Genomic DNA, 24,702 nt, shown 5'->3' with positions numbered 1-24,702 from the left:
GTGCCTGCAGAGGCAAGCCAAACAATACTAACTGATTAAGCTTAGTTAAAGAGACTGCTTTGCTAGGTGCTAGATAATTACTATATTATTATTATCCTTCTACTTTAGAGACTTAAGATACTATAAGATGGGGATTGTTTTCCTTCTTTTAGTAGTCAGAGTAGCCTTAGTATATAACTTTCCTCACCCTTATTGGGAAGCCCTGCAGAAGGTTTGTCCCTCACCAATACAAGTGACTGTTGGATATGTGAACAGCTTATAATAGGCTCTGAAGGCCTTTTACCATTACAGTTTATCCCAACTCCTGCCTCCCTGTGGACCAGACCCCTAAAATTCAGATCTACTGGTAGTCAGTACTCTACAGGAGAGCGGGAGTGGGTAGATGCCCAGAATGATAACACTGTGCCAGAAGTACATAGTCATGGGGGGGAACCGGCAGATTTGGCATAAAAAGCTGATTGCCTCAGGGATTCCCCTTACTCAAGCATTACATCCATCAGGGACTATGTTTCCATTGTGTTTTGAAAGCAAAATTGGCACTGGTAAAGATCTGGGGTTGAATGGGCAGTGGGTCATTTACCCAGCAGATAAAGAAAACCTCCCTCTAAGATGAGACTTCATCCTAGCAAAGGAAGAATACCTAAGAATGTCTAGAATAAACTTTGAGTAATACTCCAATAGGAGTATTAAAGGGGGGAATTGTGGGGAAAATCAAATAACTCCAATTGTGTCTAAGGGGAGACTGTGCAGAAATCATAACTTTCTAAAAGAAAACTGCTGTAAGGGTTAAAAAGTTTTCCAGGCCTCTCTCCCTGTAACAGAGAGAAATCAAATTAGTCATTTGTAAGGGTCTTTGATTAGAGCTATCTCAAATTCATGGATACTCCTAGTCTGTCACAATTTGTCATGTAAACCCTTATCTTTGTCACGGTTTGCCTTGTAGACTCCTCCACTCAAGTTCTCATGTGGCTTTGTGTACTGTAAAAACTTACTTCTAGCACTCCTGGGGTGAACAGAAGTCTCAGAGTACTTCTGCTGAGACTTTGATATGTTAAAGAAGAACAATCCACAACTGAACTGTCTAAGCATTCTGTATATAGGATACCTGAATCTGTCTGTCAGGGCTGCTGCTTCACTCTTGGAAGTGACAGCCTGCATGCATGCATCATAAAGTTTTCTCTTCTAAGTTTCTTTCCTGCCTCACTGATTTGACCTCCGGCCTCGAACCCTTCTGGGGGCTCTGTACCCCAGGGGAGCGAGATTTCCCCCTCACCAGTTAGGGCAGGGACTTTCCCATGCTGGGTGTTGTGCAGGGCCCAGATGCCACAGCGGGTCTATAAGGCAAATGCCAGATTATTAGTCCTGTTCCTCCAATCAGTAACAGCTTGTAACCTCCCCTTCTCCAGTCCCAAGACAGCTCACTGGCTGAGTGGCCTGTAGCTCCTGTGATCTAAACCTCTCTGATTGTTAACAACTTCCCTTGTGCAAACACCCCTCGCGCCACCAGTGAGAGCCGGGTTTCAGGATTTAGAGCCTCAGAGAAACATTTCCCACATCAGGTATCTGTAAAGACTTGACATAAGTTGCCACAAAGCCAGAACGTTTACTTTTTACAGCATCTCTGGTACCATGAAGGCTTCACAGAGCTGTGCTACACCTGTGCCCGGTAACACTCAGTGAAATTAGCCTGTAATTAAAACCCAACGTTATTTCCCATCACACTGGACAGCAACTCTGTACCTTGTACTCCTGGGCAGCTTCCTGTATGGGCGCCACCGTTTGATCCCAGGATCTGTCACACACCACACAGACGGGAGTTTGATCCTCTTCACAGAACAGCGTCAGAGCCTCCTGGTGCTCCCCACACACCCCGTCCCATCTTGCTCTCTTTGCTGCCTGGAAACTCAGCGGCTTGGCTAGTTCCACCACGTTTGCCAGCTGCCGGTTGGGCCGGAGGGGTCCCTGCTGCTCAGTGTCTCTGCCCTGAGGGCTGAGGGGGGCCTGGCAGGAATTGTGCCCACACTCCAGAGTGACAGGGGCTGTGAAATCCTCCAGACAGACGGGACGCGGCGCTTCCTCCCGGACACTTTCCACGGGGCTCTCTGCAGCCATGGCTGCCTCTGGGCTGGGCAGCCACTTCCCTGCGCTCGGCAATGGGGGGGCAGGCCCGGGGGGCGGGGTCTGAGGCACCAGCACTGAGGATACAAAAAATCAAAAGTAAAAACCAAAAAAACCCCAAAAGCTTCGCTCCCCCCCTGCCCCCTCACAGGGCCTCCCCTGCGCCCCTCAGCCCGCTGCCCAGCCAGGCCCCCCCCTGCCCCCTCACAGGGCCTCCCCTGCACCCCTCAGCCCGCTGCCCAGCCAGGCCCCCCCCTCCTGCCCCCTCACAGGGCCTCCCCTGCACCCCTCAGCCCGCTGCCCAGCCAGGCCCCCCCCCCGCCCTCTCACAGGGCCTCCCCTGCGCCCCTCAGCCCGCTGCCCAGCCAGGCCCCCCCCCTCCTGCCCCCTCACAGGGCCTCCCCTGCGCCCCTCAGCCCACTGCCCAGCCAGGCCCCCCCCCGCCCCCTCACAGGGCCTCCCCTGCGCCCCTCAGCCCCCTGCCCAGCCAGGCCCCCCCCCGCCCCCTCACAGGGCCTCCCCTGCGCCCCTCAGCCCACTGCCCAGCCAGGCCCCCCCCTTCCCCCTCACAGGGCCTCCCCTGCGCCCCTCAGCCCACTGCCCAGCCAGGCCCCCCCCCTCCTGCCCCCTCACAGGGCCTCCCCTGCGCCCCTCAGCCCGCTGCCCAGCCAGGCCCCCCCCGCCCCCTCACAGGGCCTCCCCTGCGCCCCTCAGCCCGCTGCCCAGCCAGGCCCCCCCCCCTCCTGCCCCCTCACAGGGCCTCCCCTGGGCCCCTCAGCCCGCCGCCCAGCCAGGCCCCCCCCGCCCCCTCACAGGGCCTCCCCTGCGCCCCTCAGCCCGCTGCCCAGCCAGGCCCCCCCCCGCCCCCTCACAGGGCCTCCCCTGCGCCCCTCAGCCCGCCGCCCAGCCAGGGCCCCCCCCGCCCCCTCACAGGGCCTCCCCTGCGCCCCTCAGCCCGCTGCCCAGCCAGGCCCCCCCCTGCGCCCCTCAGCCCGCTGCCCAGCCAGGCCCCCCCCTGCCCCCTCACAGGGCCTCCCCTGCGCCCCTCAGCCCGCCGCCCAGCCAGGCCCCCCCCTGCCCCCTCACAGGGCCTCCCCTGCGCCCCTCAGCCCGCCGCCCAGCCAGGCCCCCCCCCGCCCCCTCACAGGGCCTCCCCTGCGCCCCTCAGCCCGCCGCCCAGCCAGGCCCCCCCCCCGCCCCCTCACAGGGCCTCCCCTGCGCCCCTCAGCCCGCTGCCCAGCCAGGCCCCCCCCCCGCCCCTCACAGGGCCTCCCCTGCGCCCCTCAGCCCGCTGCCCAGCCAGGCCCCCCCCCCGCCCCTCACAGGGCCTCCCCTGCGCCCCTCAGCCCGCTGCCAAGCCAGGCCCCCCCCGCCCCCTCACAGGGCCTCCCCTGCGCCCCTCAGCCCGCTGCCCAGCCAGGCCCCCCCTCCTGCCCCCTCACAGGGCCTCCCCTGCGCCCCTCAGCCCGCTGCCCAGCCAGGCCCCCCCCCCTCCTGCCCCCTCACAGGGCCTCCCCTGCGCCCCTCAGCCCGCTGCCCAGGCAGGCCCCCCCCCGCCCCCTCACAGGGCCTCCCCTGCGCCCCTCAGCCCGCCGCCCAGCCAGGCCCCCCCCCGCCCCCTCACAGGGCCTCCCCTGCGCCCCTCAGCCCGCCGCCCAGCCAGGCCCCCCCCGCCCCCTCACAGGGCCTCCCCTGCGCCCCTCAGCCCGCTGCCCAGCCAGGCCCCCCCCTGCCCCCTCACAGGGCCTCCCCTGCGCCCCTCAGCCCGCTGCCCAGCCAGGCCCCCCCCCGCCCCCTCACAGGGCCTCCCCTGCGCCCCTCAGCCCGCTGCCCAGCCAGGCCCCCCCCTCCTGCCCCCTCACAGGGCCTCCCCTGCGCCCCTCAGCCCGCTGCCCAGCCAGGCCCCCCCCCCTCCTGCCCCCTCACAGGGCCTCCCCTGCGCCCCTCAGCCCGCTGCCCAGCCAGGCCCCCCCCCGCCCCCTCACAGGGCCTCCCCTGCGCCCCTCAGCCCGCCGCCCAGCCAGGCCCCCCCCCGCCCCCTCACAGGGCCTCCCCTGCGCCCCTCAGCCCGCCGCCCAGCCAGGCCCCCCCCCGCCCCCTCACAGGGCCTCCCCTGCGCCCCTCAGCCCGCCGCCCAGCCAGGCCCCCCCCGCCCCCTCACAGGGCCTCCCCTGCGCCCCTCAGCCCGCTGCCCAGCCAGGCCCCCCCCTGCCCCCTCACAGGGCCTCCCCTGCGCCCCTCAGCCCGCTGCCCAGCCAGGCCCCCCCCCGCCCCCTCACAGGGCCTCCCCTGCGCCCCTCAGCCCGCTGCCCAGCCAGGCCCCCCCCCCGCCCCCTCACAGGGCCTCCCCTGCGCCCCTCAGCCCGCTGCCCAGCCAGGCCCCCCCCTCCTGCCCCCTCACAGGGCCTCCCCTGCGCCCCTCAGCCCGCTGCCCAGCCAGGCCCCCCCCTCCTGCCCCCTCACAGGGCCTCCCCTGCGCCCCTCAGCCCGCTGCCCAGCCAGGCCCCCCCCTGCCCCCTCACAGGGCCTCCCCTGCACCCCTCAGCCCACTGCCCAGCCAGGCCCCCCCCTCCTGCCCCCTCACAGGGCCTCCCCTGCGCCCCTCAGCCCGCTGCCCAGCCAGGCCCCCCCCTGCCCCCTCACAGGGCCTCCCCTGCGCCCCTCAGCCCGCTGCCCAGCCAGGCCCCCCCCTTCCCCCTCACAGGGCCTCCCCTGCGCCCCTCAGCCCGCCGCCCAGCCAGGCCCCCCCCCGCCCCCTCACAGGGCCTCCCCTGCGCCCCTCAGCCCGCCGCCCAGCCAGGCCCCCCCCCGCCCCCTCACAGGGCCTCCCCTGCGCCCCTCAGCCCGCCGCCCAGCCAGGCCCCCCCCCGCCCCCTCACAGGGCCTCCCCTGCGCCCCTCAGCCCGCTGCCCAGCCAGGCCCCCCCCCCGCCCCCTCACAGGGCCTCCCCTGCGCCCCTCAGCCCGCTGCCCAGCCAGGCCCCCCCCCCGCCCCCTCACAGGGCCTCCCCTGCGCCCCTCAGCCCGCTGCCCAGCCAGGCCCCCCCCCCCGCCCCCTCACAGGGCCTCCCCTGCACCCCTCAGCCCGCTGCCCAGCCAGGCCCCCCCCTCCTGCCCCCTCACAGGGCCTCCCCTGCGCCCCTCAGCCCGCTGCCCAGCCAGGCCCCCCCCCCTCCTGCCCCCTCACAGGGCCTCCCCTGCGCCCCTCAGCCCGCCGCCCAGCCAGGCCCCCCCCCGCCCCCTCACAGGGCCTCCCCTGCGCCCCTCAGCCCGCTGCCCAGCCAGGCCCCCCCCTGCCCCCTCACAGGGCCTCCCCTGCGCCCCTCAGCCCGCTGCCCAGCCAGGCCCCCCCCCGCCCCCTCACAGGGCCTCCCCTGCGCCCCTCAGCCCGCTGCCCAGCCAGGCCCCCCCCCCGCCCCCTCACAGGGCCTCCCCTGCGCCCCTCAGCCCGCTGCCCAGCCAGGCCCCCCCCTCCTGCCCCCTCACAGGGCCTCCCCTGCGCCCCTCAGCCCGCTGCCCAGCCAGGCCCCCCCCCCTCCTGCCCCCTCACAGGGCCTCCCCTGCGCCCCTCAGCCCGCTGCCCAGCCAGGCCCCCCCCGCCCCCTCACAGGGCCTCCCCTGCGCCCCTCAGCCCGCCGCCCAGCCAGGCCCCCCCCCGCCCCCTCACAGGGCCTCCCCTGCGCCCCTCAGCCCGCCGCCCAGCCAGGCCCCCCCCCGCCCCCTCACAGGGCCTCCCCTGCGCCCCTCAGCCCGCCGCCCAGCCAGGCCCCCCCCCGCCCCCTCACAGGGCCTCCCCTGCGCCCCTCAGCCCGCTGCCCAGCCAGGCCCCCCCCCCGCCCCCTCACAGGGCCTCCCCTGCGCCCCTCAGCCCGCTGCCCAGCCAGGCCCCCCCCTCCTGCCCCCTCACAGGGCCTCCCCTGCGCCCCTCAGCCCGCTGCCCAGCCAGGCCCCCCCCCCTCCTGCCCCCTCACAGGGCCTCCCCTGCGCCCCTCAGCCCGCTGCCCAGCCAGGCCCCCCCCCGCCCCCTCACAGGGCCTCCCCTGCGCCCCTCAGCCCGCCGCCCAGCCAGGCCCCCCCCCGCCCCCTCACAGGGCCTCCCCTGCGCCCCTCAGCCCGCCGCCCAGCCAGGCCCCCCCCCGCCCCCTCACAGGGCCTCCCCTGCGCCCCTCAGCCCGCCGCCCAGCCAGGCCCCCCCCCGCCCCCTCACAGGGCCTCCCCTGCGCCCCTCAGCCCGCTGCCCAGCCAGGCCCCCCCCCCGCCCCCTCACAGGGCCTCCCCTGCGCCCCTCAGCCCGCTGCCCAGCCAGGCCCCCCCCCGTGTTCAAATCCCCCCCACAGTCCCCCGCGCACCCCCCGCCCGGCGGGAGCATCAGGAGGGGCCGAGAGCCCGAGGGGGGCCGATCCCCAGCGCCGGACCCACCCGCAGCGCAGGCCGGGGAGTCGCAGCCCCTCCCCCCAGCTCCCTCGCGCTGCGCTGCGGCCAGCCCCTCAGCGAGTAACGGCGCCAACGGCCCCTTCCAACGGCTCCCGCCTCAGGGCGCGCGGCGCGGGGCCTGAGCACGGCCGGGAACGCAGGGAATGGGGCGGGCGCGGTCAGACCGCGCATGCGCAGCGGTCAATGACTCCGATGAGAATCCCGCGCCAGGGCTTAGCTCAGACCGAGGGGCTCCCCTCAGTGACGTTGCTCGCTCCGCCCCTTGCTCTGAAGCCCTAGTGACAAGCGAACCCCCGGCTGTCAGGCCCGAGTGACGTGCGATTTCCCCGCCTCCGTATGGCGTCATCAATGACGTTGATTGCCCCGCCCCTTGCTCTCCCGCCCGGGTGATGGGGATTCCCCTGCCCAGCTGCCGCGACTGGAGTGACGAGCGGCCCCAGAGACACTGAGGGCGGGGGGCGAGGGATTCGGAAGGGGGCCGGATCCGGGGCTCCATGAACCAATCAGAGCGCGGAGCCACAGCGACGTCACGGGCCCCGCCTCCTGGCGCGTGACACGGACCCGCCGCTCGGGATCCTGCGGCGGGAGCGCGCGAGCTCGGGCCCCGCCCCCCGCCCAGACCCGGTGCCCGGGCCCAGAACGTGTCACCCCGCCTGGGCCGAGACACGCGGCACGTGCGGGGGGGGGCCGGGCCCTGGGCCGGGGCAGGCAGCTCCTGGGACCCCCCCCCCGCGACCCCCCTGCGACCGTGACACCCCCGCGAGCCCCCCGCAACCTCCCCTGCGACCGTGACACCCCCCTGCGAGCCCCCCGCAACCCCCCCTGCGACCGTGACACCCCCTGCGAGCCCCCCGCAACCCCCCCTGCGACCGTGACACCCCCTGCGAGCCCCCCGCAACCCCCCTGCGACCGTGACACCCCCCTGCGAGCCCCCCGCAACCCCCCTGTGACCGTGACACCCCCCTGCGAGCCCCCCGCAACCTCCCCTGCGACCGTGACACCCCCTGCGAGCCCCCCGCAACCCCCCCTGCGACCGTGACACCCCCTGCGAGCCCCCCGCAACCCCCCCTGCGACCGTGACACCCCCCTGCGAGCCCCCCGCAACCCCCCCTGCGACCGTGACACCCCCTGCGAGCCCCCCGCAACCCCCCCTGCGACCGTGACACCCCCTGCGAGCCCCCCACAACCCCCCCTGCGACCGTGACACCCCCTGCGAGCCCCCCACAACCCCCCCTGCGACCGTGACACCCCCTGCGAGCCCCCCACAACCCCCCCTGCGACCGTGACACCCCCTGCGAGCCCCCCACAACCCCCCCTGCGACCGTGACACCCCCTGCGAGCCCCCCACAACCCCCCCTGCGACCGTGACACCCCCTGCGAGCCCCCCACAACCCCCCTGCGACCGTGACACCCCCCTGCGAGCCCCCCGCAACCCCCCTGCGACCGTGACCCCCCCTGCGAGCCCCCCACAACCCCCCTGCGACCGTGACACCCCCCTGCGAGCCCCCCGCAACCTCCCCTGCGACCGTGACACCCCCTGCGAGCCCCCCCACAACCTCCCCTGCGACCGTGACACCCCCCTGCGAGCCCCCCACCATCCCCCTGTGACCGTGACACCCCCCTGCGAGCCCCCCACAACCTCCCCTGCGACCGTGACACCCCCCTGCGAGCCCCCCACAACCCCCCTGCGACCGTGACACCCCCCTGCGAGCCCCCCGCAACCTCCCCTGAGACCGTGACACCCCCCTGCGAGCCCCCCGCAACCCCCCCTGCGACCGTGACACCCCCCTGCGAGCCCCCCACAACCCCCCCTGCGACCGTGACACCCCCTGCGAGCCCCCCACAACCCCCCCTGCGACCGTGACACCCCCCCGCGAGCCCCCCACAACCTCCCCTGCGACCGTGACACCCCCTGCGAGCCCCCCGCAACCTCCCCTGCAACCGTGACACCCCCTGCGAGCCCCCCGCAACCTCCCCTGCGACCGTGACACCCCCTGCGAGCCCCCCGCAACCTCCCCTGCGACCGTGACACCCCCCTGCGAGCCCCCCGCAACCTCCCCTGCGACCGTGACACCCCCCTGCGAGCCCCCCCGCAACCTCCCCTGCGACCGTGACACCCCCTGCGAGCCCCCCCGCAACCTCCCCTGCGACCGTGACACCCCCCTGCGAGCCCCCCACAACCTCCCCTGCGACCGTGACACCCCCCCGCGAGCCCCCCACAACCCTCCCCTGCGACCGTGACACCCCCTGCGAGCCCCCCACAACCCCCCCTGCGACCGTGACACCCCCCCGCGAGCCCCCCACAACCTCCCCTGCGACCGTGACACCCCCCCGCGAGCCCCCCACAACCCTCCCCTGCGACCGTGACACCCCCCCGCGAGCCCCCCCAACCCCCCTGCGACCGTGACACCCCCCTGCGAGCCCCCCACAACCCCCCCTGCGACCGTGACACCCCCTGCGAGCCCCCCCACAACCCCCCTGCGACCGTGACACCCCCCTGCGAGCCCCCCCACAACCCCCCTGCGACCGTGACACCCCCTGCGAGCCCCCCGCAACCTCCCCTGCGACCGTGACACCCCCTGCGAGCCCCCCGCAACCTCCCCTGCGACCGTGACACCCCCTGCGAGCCCCCCACAACCCCCCTGTGACCGTGACACCCCCTGCGAGCCCCCCGCAACCCCCCTGCGACCGTGACACCCCCCTGCGAGCCCCCCCACAACCTCCCCTGCGACCGTGACACCCCCTGCGAGCCCCCCACAACCTCCCCTGCGACCGTGACACCCCCTGCGAGCCCCCCCGCAACCCCCCTGCGAGCCCCCCACAACCCCCCTGCGACCGTGACACCCCCTGCGAGCCCCCCGCAACCTCCCCTGCGACCGTGACACCCCCTGCGAGCCCCCCCACAACCTCCCCTGCGACCGTGACACCCCCTGCGAGCCCCCCACAACCTCCCCTGCGACCGTGACACCCCCCTGCGAGCCCCCCCACAACCCCCCCTGCGACCGTGACACCCCCTGCGAGCCCCCCCGCAACCCCCCCTGCGACCGTGACACCCCCTGCGAGCCCCCCCGCAACCCCCCTGCGAGCCCCCCACAACCCCCCTGCGACCGTGACACCCCCTGCGAGCCCCCCGCAACCTCCCCTGCGACCGTGACACCCCCTGCGAGCCCCCCCACAACCTCCCCTGCGACCGTGACACCCCCTGCGAGCCCCCCGCAACCTCCCCTGCGACCGTGACACCCCCTGCGAGCCCCCCCACAACCTCCCCTGCGACCGTGACACCCCCTGCGAGCCCCCCCGCAACCTCCCCTGCGACCGTGACACCCCCTGCGAGCCCCCCGCAACCCCCCTGCGACCGTGACACCCCCCTGCGAGCCCCCCGCAACCTCCCCTGCGACCGTGACACCCCCCTGCGAGCCCCCCCACAACCTCCCCTGCGACCGTGACACCCCCTGCGAGCCCCCCCACAACCTCCCCTGCGACCGTGACACCCCCTGCGAGCCCCCCACAACCTCCCCTGCGACCGTGACACCCCCCTGCGAGCCCCCCGCAACCTCCCCTGCAACCGTGACACTCCCCTGCGAGCCCCCCACAACCTCCCCTGCGACCGTGTCACCCCCCTGCGAGCCCCCCGCAACCTCCCCTGAGACCGTGTCACCCCCCTGCGAGCCTCCCGCAACCTCCCCTGAGACCGTGACACCCCCCTGCGAGCCCCCCACAACCCCTCTGCGACCGTGACACCCCCTGCGAGCCCCCCACAACCTCCCCTGCGACCGTGTCACCCCCCTGCGAGCCCCCCGCAACCTCCCCTGCGACCGTGACACCCCCTGCGAGCCCCCCGCAACCTCCCCTGCAACCGTGACACCCCCCTGCGAGCCCCCCCAACCTCCCCTGCGACCGTGACACCCCCCTGCGAGCCCCCCACAACCTCCCCTGCGACCGTGACACCCCCCTGCGAGCCCCCCACAACCTCCCCTGCAACCGTGACACCCCCCTGCGAGCCCCCACAACCCCCCCTGCAACCGTGACACCCCCCTGCGAGCCCCCCGCAACCTCCCCTGAGATCGTGACACCCCCTGCGAGCCCCCCACAACCTCCCCTGCGACTGTGTCACCCCCCTGCGAGCCCCCCCCAACCTCCCCTGCGACCGTGTCACCCCCCTGCGAGCCCCCCACAACCTCCCCTGCGACCGTGACACCCCCCTGCGAGCCCCCCCAACCTCCCCTGCGACCGTGACACCCCCCTGCGAGCCCCCCCACAACCTCCCCTGCGACCGTGTCACCCCCCTGCGAGTCCCCACAACCTCCCCTGTGACCGTGACACCCCCCTGCGACCCCCCACAACCGCCCTGCGACCGTGACACCCCCCTGCGAGCCCCCCACAACCGCCCTGCGACCGTGACACCCCCCTGCGAGCCCCCCACAACCTCCCCTGCGACCCTGACACCCTCCTGCGAGCCCCCCAACCTCCCCTGCGACCGTGACACCCCCCTGCGAGCCCCCCCACAACCTCCCCTGCGACCATGTCACCCCCCTGCGAGTCCCCACAACCTCCCCTGTGACCATGACACCCCCCTGCGACCCCTCACAACCACCCTGCGACCGTGACACCCCCCTGCGAGCCCCCCACAACCCCCCTGCGAGACCCCCACAACCTCCCTGCGACCGTGACACCCCCTGCGAGCCCCCCACAACCCCCCTGCGAGACCCCCACAACCTCCCTGCGACCGTGACACCCCCCTGCGAGCCCCCCACAACCTCCCCTGTGACCGTGGCACCGCCCTGCGACCCCCCACAACCTCCCCTGTGACCGTGACACCCCCCTGTGAGCCCTCCGCAACCCCCCTGCAACCGTGACACCCCCTGCGAGCCCTCCACAACCTCCCCTGCAACCGTGACACCCCCTGCGAGCCCTCCACAACCTCCCCTGCAACCGTGACACCCCCTGCGAGCCCTCCACAACCTCCCCTGTGACCGTGACACCCCCCTGCGAGCCCCCCACAACCCCTCCTGCGACCGCGACACCGCCCTGCGACCCCCCACAACCTCCCCTGTGACCGTGACACCCCCCTGCGAGGCCCCCGCAACCTCCCCTGTGACCGTGACACCCCCCTGTGAGCCCCCCGCAACCCTCCTGCAACCGTGACACCCCCCTGCGAGCCCTCCACAACCTCCCCTGTGACCGTGACACCCCCTGCGAGCCCCCCACAACCCCTCCTGCGACCGCGACACCCCCTGCGAGCCCCCCACAACCCCCCTGCGACCGCGACACCCCCCTGTGAGCCCCCCGCAACCTCCCCTGCGACCGTGACACCCCCCTGCGAGCCCCCCACAACCTCCCCTGCGACCGTGACACCCCCCTGCGAGGCCCCCGCAACCTCCCCTGTGACCGTGACACCCCCCTGCGAATCTCCCGCAACCCCCCTGTGACCGCGACACCCCCTGCGAGCCCCCCACAACCCCCCCTGCGACTGTGACACCCCCCGCGAGCCCCCCACAACCGCCCTGCGACCGTGACACCCCCCGCGAGTCCCCCGCAACCTCCCCTGTGACCGTGACACCCCCCGCGAGTCCCCCGCAACCTCCCCTGTGACCGTGACACCCCCCTGCGAATCTCCCGCAACCTCCCCTGTGACCGTGACACCCCCCTGCGAATCTCCCGCAACCCCCCTGTGACCGCGACACCCCCTGCGAGCCCCCCACAACCTCCCCTGCAACCGTGACACCCCCCTGCGAGCCCCCCGCAACCCTCCCTGTGACCGCGACACCCCCTGCGAGCCCCCCGCAACCTCCCCTGCAACCGTGACACCCCCCTGCGAGCCCCCCGCAACCCCCTTGCGACCGCGACACCCCCCTGCGAGCCCCCCGCAACCCACCTGCGACCATGACACCCTCCTGCGAGCCCCCCGCAACCTCCCCTGCGACCGTGACACCCCCTGCAAGCCCCCTGCGACTGTCACACCCCCTGCGAGCCACCCACAACCTCCCCTGCGATTGTGACAGCCCCCTGTGAGCCCCCCACAACCTCCCCTGCGATCGTGAAATTCCCCGTGCAAGCCCCACCCTACACCTCCCATTCAAGCTTTCAGCCTCCCTTGCGAGCCCCTTACAATCCTCCCTATGGGGCCCCCCACAGCCCTCCCTGTGAGCCCGCCACACTCCCTCCGAACCTCCCACTTCATCCCATGGGGCTTTGACAGAAGTGTCCTGGGCTCTCACTGGGGGATCCCTGTTCTGTTCATTTCCTCTGGGGCACCTGCATTGGGCACTGGGCAGACAGGACACTGGGCTGGAGGGGCCTTTGGTCGGACCCAGCCTGGTCACTCCTGTGTGGGAGACCCATAAAGTCATTAATATCGGCAGCGCTATTGACATTGAGGCTCCTTTAGAACGAGCCAGAGCAGCCTTAGCGCACGTCAGAATCAGGCCCTGGAAACATGGATTCCAACTGGAATAAGTGTTTGGCCTGAGACCTGAATGTCACTGGGCTTGGAGGGAGCAGAAGCCAGCGAACCTCGATTTCACTGTCCACTCGCAAACTGAGGAAAAAATCTTTCCATTCATAGGAACTGAAAGTTACACACAGGCCCAGAGAGAACTGAGGCTGCTTGAGAACTTCTTAGAGTTTAAGGACTTGACTTAGTCTGTCTTGAGAGTCACATTGACAGTTTGTGGTTTAATAATAAAGAGTTTACTCCTTGAGTCTCAGTGTCACTGAATAGTTACTGTCTGAGCCAAATATTGCCTGCCCCTCCCCCTAGCGTTTCCCACTGCTGTGAAAATTGAACATGGTAAAACGGTGCAACTGGGAGCATGTAACTAGATACACACAAATACTCAACTATTACTTTGTGTGTCCACATCACACATCAAACACAATGAATTCTGCACAAGCCTCACTCTCACTCCTTACAGGACAGTTCTGGGAGCTGATCAGCCCAGCCTGGTGGATTCCGGGGAACATGTGACACCCCAGGGACCCTCCACATCAGCCCAGGGGTGGGTGCCAGGGCCAGAGCCCTAGTGGGACATGGCTCACAAAGCCTCCAGGGCTGTGTTGTCCTCATTGGCTCCTTCCAATCCAGCAAACAGCCTGAGTCAGCTCCAGGGAGGGGCACAGCCGGTTGTAGCTGGAGGCGGGGCAAAGGCTGAGCTCAGGAAATTTAAACTCTCTCTGTTCCCGCGCCCCGAGGAGCCATGGCTGCGGCGAGCCCTGTAAAAAGCCTGCAGGAGGAAGCGACGTGTCCCCTCTGCCTGGAGTATTTCACAGACCCGGTGGTCACAGCCTGTGGGCACAATTTCTGCCGCGCCTGCCTCAGCCGGTGCTGGGAGGGACCCAACCCAGCTGCCTCCTGCCCGCAGTGCAGGGACCCGGTGCAGCAGGGCCACCTCCGGCCCAACAGGCAGCTGGCAAACGTGGTAGAACTAGTCAAACAGCTGAGCCTGCAGGCAGTGAAGGGGGTAGGCAGGGGCGGGGTGTGTGAGGAGCATCAGGAGGCGCTGAAGCTGTTCTGCGAGGAGGATCAAGCCCCCATCTGCGTGATCTGCAGAGAGTCCCAGGCTCACCGCGCGCACACGGTGCTGCCCATAGCGGAGGCTGCCCAGGAGTACAAGGTAGGGAGCTGCTGCCCTGTCTGCTGGGAATTACTCTGGGTTTTACTCACTGGCTAATTTCCCTGATTTCCCGGGAGAGGCTGTGACAAAAGAAATGCTTTGGCCAAGGGGCAGCTGAGGCAATAGAGCAAGTCCTTAAAGACACCGGCTGAGAGAAACGTCTCTGAGATGCTCAGCAGAATCCTTCTGCACCCAGCCCCATGCTGGGGAAATGCGGGGCCATTACCCAATGGGAGGGGTATGGGTCAGCAGCAGGCTGGCTATGGGAATGTGCTGCCTTCAGACTGGAGAAGGGGGTTTATAAGCGGCTGTTGCTATGGATTTGAGGACTAGAATTTATTGTTACTTGTATTTGCATCACAGTCGCCCTGACAGACCCCACATGAGATCCAGGCTCTGCACAAAACCCAGCCAGGGACAATCCCTGCCCTGAGTAGTTTACACTCTAGGTAGACAAAATGTGGAGAGAGAAACTGAGGCACAAAGGCTCATAAGTCACTCAGTAGGTCAGTGGCTCAATTCAGCATGGAACATCAGTTTTTCCAGACCCCATCCATGCGCTTAACCACTAGGCCATGTTGATACCTCAGCTTTGGTACTGAAATGTGTGAGTTAGGAGGGAAAGACGCCTTGCTACAGGCCCAGGCCCAGCAGGAAGAGGAGGTTTCCCACTGGGCTGCTGAACTCCTGGGCTGCTCCAGGAGGGGTTAAACTCAGATGCTGCAGCCGGCACTAGAGGAGGTCACAGGACTGGATGCTGTGTGGGATCTGGAGTGTCTTGAGTCCACCCACAACAGGGCTCCAGGCAGCTCAGGGCCATGCCAGGTACCACTGGGATCAGACTGGGATGGAGCTGCCCAGTGCCGGTCTGACCTGTGCCAGTGGGTACCTGGGCACGGACCAGCCAGCACGGTTCCATTAGTCCCACCAGGCAACCTGTGGGAATCTCCCAGAATGCACTGCTGCCAGGAGCTGTACCAGAGACTGGGGCAACAGGTACCTGCCTAGAGGGCGTTGCTCTAAAAAGGGTTTAGGGCAGCACTGAGGCAAACCTGAACCCTACTTACTACAAATCAGCCTGTTTAATTACGGGGGCCACTGACCCATCCCCAGAGCACAGGACATGCTCACGTCTACCTGCCCAGACCCACCCTCAAAGCTTGATCGGCCTCTGTGGGCCTGTCCCTGCCTCTGTCAGACCATCCCCACCTACGTCATTCTGCGTAGAGGAGCCACCCCCTCCTGCTGCAGCCTCAGTCTCCTCCTGTCCCTTTCTCACCGGACAAAGCCACGGCCAGGGCTGAGTCCCCACTGGACAGGGACAGAGCCCCACAGAACTGGACTGTGCAGCGTAAAGCCGGACAAAAGGCCTCCTCAGGCCCTCAGACGGGGGAAGGGAGGGAGACAGAAGAGCCTGGTGATCTGCCCAGGGGCCCATTGACGTTGCTCTGCTGAGCCTCCCTACAACTAATGGGCTGGCCCTGGTGCCAAGCCCAGCTGTGTCCAACCAGCGCAGCCCCCAGAGCTGAGCTCCCAGCCCCTGTGTAAGCCCTGGTGGCTCCTGGGTTTGGCATCACTTCTCTATTTCAATCCCCTCACACAGAGATGTGTTGATTCACCCCCAGTGCGAGTCAGGGCCGGTCCCGGGCTGCGCCGCCAATCGTTTCACACACACCAACAACGCGCGCTGATAACTGAGCTCTCTCTCGAACTACTAAACCGACTCAACCTGCCTCGGTAACAGACAGATTCTGACACTCTCCCAGGCTGTATTAATAAGGTTTCCTCTGCTTGGAGGCCCTGATGTCACACAGCGACTGGGGCCAACAGTCCCTGGGGCTGTGGGTGGGAAAACGCCCCGTTCCCCACCCCTCTCAGCCTCACAATGAAACCTCCCAGCTCATTTCTGTTTCCTCAGGGGAAAATCCAGGCCCATTTGAAGACTCTGAGGGGAGAGAGAGAAAAGCTGCTGGGATGGAAAGCGACGGGAGAGAGGAGAAGTCAGGAGTGTCTGGTAGGTGCCTGTGGCTATGGACCGGCAGGGGGAGGTCTGAATGTTGGGCAGCAGCTCAGGAGAGATTCAAATGCTGCCCAGCTGATTAGCAGAATGTTCACAGCTAGATTTTGTTTCAACTGGTGGTGCACATGTACATGCCTCGGTGCACATTGACAAATTTATTCCACACATGGATGGAGAAGATTAAAGAGAACACTGATGCTGAGTTCTGTCCCCTGCAGCTCTGGGTGTGATTTCCCAGAGCCCAAGAATAACAGAACTTGCTGCCCATGGCAGGCAGGGAACCGTCCTGTTACCTGGGGAACTGAGGTAAGCAATTGTTGTGGGAGCTAAAGCTAATGGCAATGACTAAGCCCACGGCCTAAAGCCGGGTGTCCCCCTCCCAGAAGCCAGATTCGGCCTGGTGTTATGTATCTGATCACCGTTGGATTGGGTAACCACAAATCAGGCTAGACCAATGTTTAGGGCCAAACCATATATTTTGAACAGTAGAACATACACCACCAACAACAGTGTAAACCCACCCTATCCCAGAAGAAAAGAAGATAGATAAGTCCCGGATACAACAAAGGGGAATATACTTTACAAATCAGAGGCAGATGGCGATTGATGCCTGCGACCTTCCACCCTGTGGCTAGTGTAAAGCCTTAGGGGAGGACAGCAGGGAGTCCCTCGTTGACAGGGAAAGGTAGTCCAGTCGAACAGCCCTCCTGCAGGTGGATCTCTGCCTCCAGTGAGTTGGGTAGATTCCCTCTGGGATCGGTGCTTGGTAGCCCTTCGACTTCCAGTCCAATCCAGCGGGTAAGGATGATGGTAAATGAGTTCAAGTCCATGTGACAGAAGCCAGTAATCCGTAAGTGGGGCGTTCCCACACTCGCGAGGCTCTTTCTCTCCCACACTCGAACAAATCCTTATACCAGAACCCACAAACTAAAATGGATCACCACGGGAGACGAACAGACACTAACAGCAGACAGTGACCGACAGGCTACGATACGGACAGACGGTGGCGAACCCGAACCCTTCCTTGGTCAGGGCTTATAAGCCCTTCAAGGCGGGAAAAGGGTGGCAAGGGTGGTGTGCAGCAAATGGTGCCGTGTGCAACACTCCAGTAGGGAGAGGTGCACAGTTTCTGAGCGGTGTGCAGCTCATTTTAGTGCCTAGTGCAGAGTTTTGGACTGAGTGCAAACTATAGTGCGGGGTGCACCGAGCAGATGACCAGGTACACTTAGGTTTTGGCGGGAAAAGGGTAACACAGGGAGAAGAAGGAAAACAAAATGGAATCTAAAGAGGCTCCATCTTGAACATAATATCTTTAAATGTCTTTTCCCTGGCAACAGTCCCTGTTAGAGGGATATGGGCCAAACTGGAAACTGAGGGAAACTGAGGGATGCCTCAGCCTAGTACCCACAGATGGTATTACAGGTTCTCAGGCTCTGCCCACGCCCCTGACCAGCCCTTTCCCTGTTTTCACACAGAAACAGACACAAGCCGAGAGGCAGAAGATTGTGGCCGAGTTTCAGCAGCTGCGGCAGTTCCTGGAGGAACAAGAGCGACTCCTGCTGGCCCAGCTGCAGAAGCTGGACGAGGAGATTGGGAGGCTCCAGACTGACACTGTCAGGAAACTCTCTGTGCAGATTTCCCGTCTCAGCGAGCGGATCAGTGAGCTGGAGGGGAAGTGTCAGAAGCCAGCGAGTGAATTCCTGCAGGTGAGACTGAGGGAGAAACGTCCCAGCTTCCCACACAGGGAAGGGAGGCTCCTGAATCAGAAGCGCTGAGTGTGACGGCGCGTTGGGGTCCCCCGCCTCCTGCACCCCCAAAATGGCACAAACAGACTCCAAAAGCCAGTAGAACAGAGGGAGTTTATTGCCTCACCAGACAATCTGAGCACGGCACAGATGTCACCAGGTTACAGGGCAGGCCTAGGATGCCTCAGCCCACCTTGATATGGGGGGCGGTCTCCGCTTCTAAACCCCCCAGCCTGTTGCTGAGGCTGCTTCCTCCATGCTCCCAGACTGAAACTAAACTAACCCTCCTCCAGCCCTGCCCCCCAGCCAGGGCAGCAGTCACCTTCCTTTGTTCCTCTCCATGGGGGGTAGCTGGTCAGACTGGTTGAGAGACCCCTTTGCATAATGACTCATCCCTGTCCTTCTGGGCTGTGGTACTGGCAGCAGCCAGTGGGGGTTACCACAGACCCATAGAAACCAGCAAGTTCCCCCCCCCAACATCACACTGGGGTCCAGCTGTCAGATCTGGGTGTAACTCAGCGAGTGTGTTGCTGCCATGTGCGTGACTGTTGTGCTTTGCAGAGTCACAGGCACAGAGCTATTAGAGATGGCAAAGCCCCATTCGCTCAGGATCCATGGCCCTGGAGCCAGGGCAGGGCCTCTCTTCCCATGTTTGCAAAATCCCTTCCCTGGGTCCTGTGTGTGTCGATAGGGGCTGAGGTTCTTTTCTCTCTCTCCTCTCCAGGATGTGAGAAGCACCCTGAGCAGGTAGGTGTCTCTCACTCCCCTCACACTGCCCAGCGCAGGGAAAGGGCTTGGAGCTGATGTTGGCACCACATCTCCCCAGGGCCCTGCAGCCAGATGTGAGGGGAAGGTCACAGGCTGGGCACAAATCTCTGATCAGCGTCGGCCTGCGGCTCTCCCCTGGCCCAGCAGACTCTGGGATTCCCCATTCAGGGCACAGTCTGAGCTCAAGTGTTTCCTGGAGCTGTCACCTCCCTGGGGACTGGCTGCCTCAGGGCTGTGGGGTGGGACATGGGCCTGTCCCTGCCGGGCACTGGGCACAGTCAGCCCAGGGCAGCAGGGACCCAGAGTCTGTCCCACCCGAGGGCTGTTTGGAGACCTGTGGTAATGGGCTGGGGAGGGGGGAGCTGGTGTCTCAGTCTAGTCCCTAGTGGGCAGATTCCTACAGCCCTTCCCCTGGGAACCTCCTGCCCCTCAGCGCCTGGGGGCCAAGGGGTGAGTTGGCCGTGGAGACTCAGTTCCCCTTTAGTCCCCCAGCTGGTCTCCCCAGGCCAGAGCTGCAGACTGTTCATGGGACCTTTGAGGGGACGTTGCAGGGCCAAGGGCTGTGCTGTCCCTTCTCTGGGGCTGGGAGAACTGGAGGATTCGAACTCCAGGCCCAGCAGAGCAGCGACTCACTGGCCAGAGCTGGAGAACTGAGTCACTCGGTGCAGTGTCCCCATGTGACGTTGTCTCTCCCCAGGTGTGAGACGGGCCGTTCCAGCCGCCAGAGGAGATTTCTCCTGAACTGGGCGAGCGAGTCAGGGGTTTCTCCCAGAAAACCACTGCGCTGTCGGAGACGCTGAGGCAGTTCACAGGTACCAAGAAAGGACGGGGGAGGGGAGAGCGAGTGAAGTGTCTGAGGCCATGGGAAGAGACCGATGCTGGTCATTTGGATCCTAGTTAGATGAAGTTTCTGTTGAATTGTGAGGTGAGAATAGCGCCCACTTGCTGTCCCAGACACACAGACAGACACACGCCCAGCTCCGTGCTGCTCTCTGCAGAGATGCTGAGTACACAGACCCCACGGCTCACAGGTAGAGCCAGGAGTTTGCAAACTCTGAACCTCCCGCTTATATCAAAGGGACCCAAGTGGGTGAAACTGCTTTGAGGCCAAAGTCTTTGCAGGATCTGGGCCTAGGCTGTGACAAATGTCAGGAAATGAATGAGCCAAACCCAGCGGAGTCTGCAGAGTGGGGGGGATGTTGAGGAGAAAGTGAATCTCTTCACAGATTGCCCTGGGCTGGCTGTGAGGCTGCAGGGACGTAGGTTCCATTGCTGGGAGAGGCCTGAGTGAGAGAGGAAGTAGGAGGCTTCAAACCTTTTTATATTCAAACCTGAGGATACATCAACACTGTGGAATAAAGTTGAATCAAACTGTGCAACTTCAGTTGTGTTCATTATGTAGCTGCAGTCACAGTAATGAAACTCAGCTGTTGGCGCTGTCTACCTAGCAGGCAGTGGTAGGAACAGCTCTCTGCCTCCGACTTCCCTTACTCCTCGTGCATTGAGAGCTACCGGCACCGACAGAAGCACCCCTCAGTTTGATTAGCTGTCTTCACTCAACTGCTAATTCAAACCCTGGAAAATTGAAAGCAGCATCCTCGATCTTCTCTACAGTACAGACGTACCACAACTGCATCTCTGCTATAATGAAAACCTGGGACTGTGTGTTCAGATTGGGCATGTCATGGGCAATATGGATTCCTGAAGTCTCACCTTTCTTCTCCCTTCCCCCACCAGACACGCTGCCCACTGTGCTGAAGAGAGCAAGAGGACCTTTCAGACAGGGTGAGGTTTCAAGTGGAGACTAAAAACATTTTCCTGAGCTTGTAGCTCAAGTCACCAACCAAACCCCCAGTGACCACGACAGGCAAAGCCCCAAACCTGCCCACTGAGCGGTGAGGAGCCTCAGGGTCGGAAACCCCCCCCCCCACTTCTCACTATGGGTGCAGTTTGCGGGCAGGGGGCTTTGCAGGCAGGGGCTGCGCTTTGTGTCGGGGCAGCTGATCAGCACAGCCCCTCCTTGGGCACCAGCCTCTGCCCTGTGCTGCCCCTCCCAGTGACCCCAGAAGCCAGAGCTGGACTCCCCCCATTGAGCCCGGCTGTCCTGAAAAGCCCTGGACCCTCCACTGCCCTGGGGGTGACTAATGCCCAGGCCCTGCTCTCTGGGGTGAGGCGGCTCTTCCCCCGCGCTGCCCCCTCCCCTCTGTGCCCTGGGCGGGGGGTGGAGGCTGCAGCAGGGGAAGGAGTTTCCTTCTGGGGGTTAAATCTGGAACCTGCCTCTTCTGCTCCCCCCAACCCCCCCACTGGACCCTCCTGCTCTGGGCCTGGCCCTGGGGGTGGAGCAGCCCGAACTGGGGGGCAGGAGGCTGCAGCCTCTGCACACAAATGAGAAGCTGATGAAGCGGGTCCCATTGCCCAGGCTGAGGCGCTGCAGTGACAGCTCGGCTCAGTCTCAGGGCCCAGGGCAGAGGCAGCTCCCTGGGGCCCAGGCCTGTCCCGGCCACAACAGGGCTGCTGGGGAGGGTGAGAAATGGCCCCAGCTGCCCCCAGGGCTGAGCTCTGCCCCTCACGCCCTGATTCTCTCTCCCCAGCGACTGTGACTCTGGATCCAGACACGGCTCATCCCCAGCTCGTCCTGTCTGGGGATGGGAAATGTGTGAGATGGGAACTTACACGGCAGCGACTGCCCGACAACCGGGAGAGATTTGACTCTGAGCCCTGTGTGCTGGGCCATGAAGGATTCACCTCGGGGAGACGTTGCTGGGAGGTGGAGGTGGGGGATGGGCAACACTGGGCTGTGGGGGTGGCCAGAGAGTCTGTGAGCAGGAAGGGACAGATCAGCCCTAAAGGGGGGATCTGGGCTGTGCTGTGCTGGGGGGTTCAGTTCTGGGCTCTCACCACCCCTGAGACCTGCCTGCCTCTGAGCCCCCCCCACAAGATCCGGGTTTGTCTGGACTGTGGCCGGGGGCAGGTGACATTTATTGATGCTGGAACCGAGGCCCCGATCTTTACTTTCCCGCCGGGCTCCCTCCCTGGGGAGAGAATCCGACCCTGGATCTGGGTGTGGCCAGGATCCCAGCTCAGCCTGTATCCCTGAAATCAGCCTCTCTGTCCTCACACAGCCCAGTCTCTGTGACCTTACAGGACTCCCCTCACCCAGCCCCTGGCCCCTCATCTCTATGATGCCTGAAAACTCCTCCCCATCCCGCGCTGCAGCCCCAGGGATGGGAGGGGGAAGAACCCCTGGGACTGCAGGAGGAGCAAGTGGGCAGAGGCTGGGGCTGGGCAGAGGCAGAACTAACAGCTGGGCTGGGGACAGGTGGATATTGGGGTGGCAGGACACAGAAGTAACCAATCAGGGTTTGGAGGGTGGGAGGAAGCTGGAAGCTGCGCAGCAGCAGGGAGTGGTTTGTACCAGTCTGTGTCCTGAAATCTCACTGGGGTCTCCAGCAGAGCTCCAGCCACAGGAGCCAAAGTCGCCTTCTCCTGTGATTGTGGGGACATTTGTAACCAGTGTCCCCCTATGATTTTCCCTCCCTGAGCAGAGTGAGTTTGATCTCGTGCACCAACACTGAGGTCATGGGCGCTTGTTGGGCGTGTGCCAGGAAGATTCATATTTAAACATGAGACTTCTTGCTTCTGTACAGATAACTTTTGAATAAATGTTATTCGATTCTATTGCCTATGAAAAATGACTTTCAGCCTGTCTGCCTGAGTCCATCTGGGTATTTCCCGTAATATGGGCGTTTTCATTCCTTTGAAGAATACTGCTATTAGCGACCCTATGTTATGGCATGTTCCAAAACAAAACAAATCACTTTTGTCCAAGCCCCACATATACCACAAAACGCAAGTCTCAGTTTCCTCTCTCCTGTTGAGGGCTGACTTTAATTCTTGCCACTATCTAAGGGTACGACTACACTGAGGAGCTATTGCGGGATACTGGAAGTATCCTGAAAAAGCTATTCCACAATAGCTATTCTGCGTATATTGAAGCAGCCTGTTATTTCTAAATAGATTTTCAAGTAAGGGGTGGCTTATTCTGATGTCCTGGTAACCCTCGTTCCACAAGGATTAAGGGGCATTTCAGAATAATGAGTTATTTTAATATTTGGCGCTGTGTAGATAGCACCAAATTATGAAATAAGCTATTCTGAAATAGCATTGAAATAAGTTACACAATTTGCTTAGCACATATTGTGTAGCTTATGTCAAGCTAAGGGTGCTATATAGACACACTCTAAATATTTACTGGAGATTATAATGTGGTCCAGAAATGTGTCTTTAAAACAGTGCTTTTAATTTTTACATAATACAGATCTATAACACAAATATAACCACACACCCCTCCCCACTCCTCCATGGTGATCCAAAAACTCCTCCAATACAAGACGAGAGCAGGGCAACATGCTGTTAATGTTGCACTATACACGCGACACTTGCCAAAGGCTAACGTGTAGCATGTCGCCACTGGATTCCTGTAGCAGGAGGGCACGGCCACACTCCACCACAGGGAAATCCTGATGGGCCCACTGTGCTGGTTACCTGGTGCAGTCTGGTCGTCTTGCTGGAGCTTGGCTTGTTTTGCAAGGTATTTACAGCCCGAGGTCACCTCTTCAGAATGCTCTTTGCAGTAGAGCAGGAGGGAACCTGGTTTTTGTTTGTTTCAACACAATAGAAAATGCTGAGTTAGAAAAATATCCTGTTCCTAGATGCCTGAGAATCAGCTGAGCCACGTCCTCCATCCACGAGGGGTTTTTACTCTCCTCGGCTCGAACACGTCTCGTACTGAGCCCAGACTGAACGGTGAATACACCGTCAATGGGCCCTGGGTGTGAGCCACCCCTTTTCCTCCCACGTCTCTCACGAGAACACTCCAGTGGCTACGGTTGTGTGAGAAGATCTATAATAAGCAATGACATTGAGGAGCAAAACCAAACCGATAATGTGTACTTTGGACAAAACCAAGCCAGTGAAACACACACAGACAAGAGCCCTCGTCCCGCCATCACTTGAAAGTGTGTTAGGCACAATAAGGTGCTGTCCATGCACCACAGCATCAGCCCCAGCCCCAGGAGCAGCTGCCGCATGGGCCTGGCCCCCACGCTCCCACCAAGCCCACCACCTCCAAATTACTTTCCAAGGGAGAGGGGGTGCTGCAGCGCAGCTCTGTTGAGGAGGTGGGTGGGATTCAAATTCTTTTCACGCCCCCCGGCAGGAACTGAGGTTGTGACCTGTCCCTGGGCTCAAGGGGAACATTGTCATTGCCAGGCAAGGACAAAATCTGGCTCTCGTGGTGGAGGGAGGGTTTTGAAAAGTCTGGCCCATGTTTCTGGAAACTCCTGGGACCATCCCAGCTTTTACCCTTCACTAGAAGCTCAGAAGCACCTGATGAAGCCGGGTCCATTCTCCACTGCCGCAGGGGTCAGAACAGGAAGTCAGGGGTCCCCCCTCTGCTCAGAGAGTTCTGGGTCGAAGAGGTGGCCAGTGGAAGGGCCTGAGCCCACCCAAACCCACTGACACAAACTCCAATTAACCTCCAGATTCATCCACCAGGGTCACAAGACCAACCCAAACAACCCCTGAGAGGAGCCATCGTCCTCTGCTTTCATTTACCCCAGAGCAAACCTCTGCGCTGCTTCTCCTGCCCCTCTAGGGGCTTCTCCACCAGGACACATGGAGCCGGCAGGAATTCTCTGCTAACAGCCAAGGGCATGTCTGGGACACCCCCTCCCCTGAGCCCCCAGGAGTTTGATTCCATGGAAGCCCAAGGAGCCTCAGGAGAGTCAGAGAAGGGAGCGGCTCCTTGTCCTGGGAGAGGTTTTCTCTTTCTCCTCCGCATCCAGTTACCGTGCAAAACCACAGCAGGGAGCAGTACGGGAACCAGGAGCTCAGAACTTGCGTGCACAGCGCTGGGAGAAAAACAAGAGGTTCCGTGTGACAAGGTGGGATGGAAAAACTGTGATTTGAAAAGGGAAAAGTGATGTTTGTGTGGTTGGGTCACA

The 24,702-nt window shown here is 63.9% G+C and overlaps 2 protein-coding genes across 2 annotated transcripts in view; one reads left to right on the top strand and one right to left on the bottom strand.

Annotated features, from left to right (window-relative positions):
* Nucleotides 1-6,897, bottom strand: part of LOC149523084 (uncharacterized) — a 31,370-nt gene extending 24,473 nt beyond the window's left edge. Inside the window, exons 1-2 of the mRNA XM_089771242.1 lie at nucleotides 6,537-6,897; nucleotides 1,741-2,195 (exon numbers count right to left, since the gene is read on the bottom strand). Of these exons, the coding sequence (XP_089627368.1) occupies nucleotides 1,741-2,112 (372 nt within the window). The 5' untranslated portion in view covers nucleotides 2,113-2,195; nucleotides 6,537-6,897. The remainder of the gene's footprint in view (nucleotides 1-1,740; nucleotides 2,196-6,536) is intronic.
* Nucleotides 6,898-13,669: 6,772 nt separating this feature from the next.
* On the top strand, nucleotides 13,670-22,965 carry LOC142821547 (zinc finger protein RFP-like). Its single transcript, XM_089770517.1, has 7 exons — nucleotides 13,670-14,164; nucleotides 16,083-16,178; nucleotides 17,660-17,890; nucleotides 18,654-18,672; nucleotides 19,402-19,509; nucleotides 20,435-20,482; nucleotides 21,289-22,965. The coding sequence occupies exons 1-7, from the start codon at nucleotides 13,748-13,750 to the stop codon at nucleotides 21,792-21,794; spliced, it is 1,425 nt and encodes a 474-aa protein (XP_089626643.1). The 5' UTR covers nucleotides 13,670-13,747; the 3' UTR covers nucleotides 21,795-22,965.
* The last annotated feature ends 1,737 nt before the right edge of the window (nucleotides 22,966-24,702 follow it).

Source organism: Pelodiscus sinensis, chromosome 19 (genome assembly GCF_052426305.1).
Source record: "Pelodiscus sinensis isolate ZL-2025 chromosome 19, ASM5242630v1, whole genome shotgun sequence".
NCBI lineage: Eukaryota > Metazoa > Chordata > Testudines > Trionychidae > Pelodiscus > Pelodiscus sinensis.
Note: the sequence above shows the minus strand (reverse complement) of the source record. Positions and strands in the feature narration are given on the sequence as shown.

Excerpts from the sequence above, each read along its gene's own strand:
- LOC142821547 (XM_089770517.1), top strand. The coding sequence starts at position 13,748 with ATGGCTGCGGCGAGCCCTGTAAAAAGCCTGCAGGAGGAAGCGACGTGT. Across the intron at positions 19,510-20,434 it reads GACGCTGAGGCAGTTCACAG|ACACGCTGCCCACTGTGCTG; the intron begins GTACCAAGAAAG and ends TTCCCCCACCAG. Across the intron at positions 20,483-21,288 it reads AAGAGGACCTTTCAGACAGG|CGACTGTGACTCTGGATCCA; the intron begins GTGAGGTTTCAA and ends CTCTCTCCCCAG.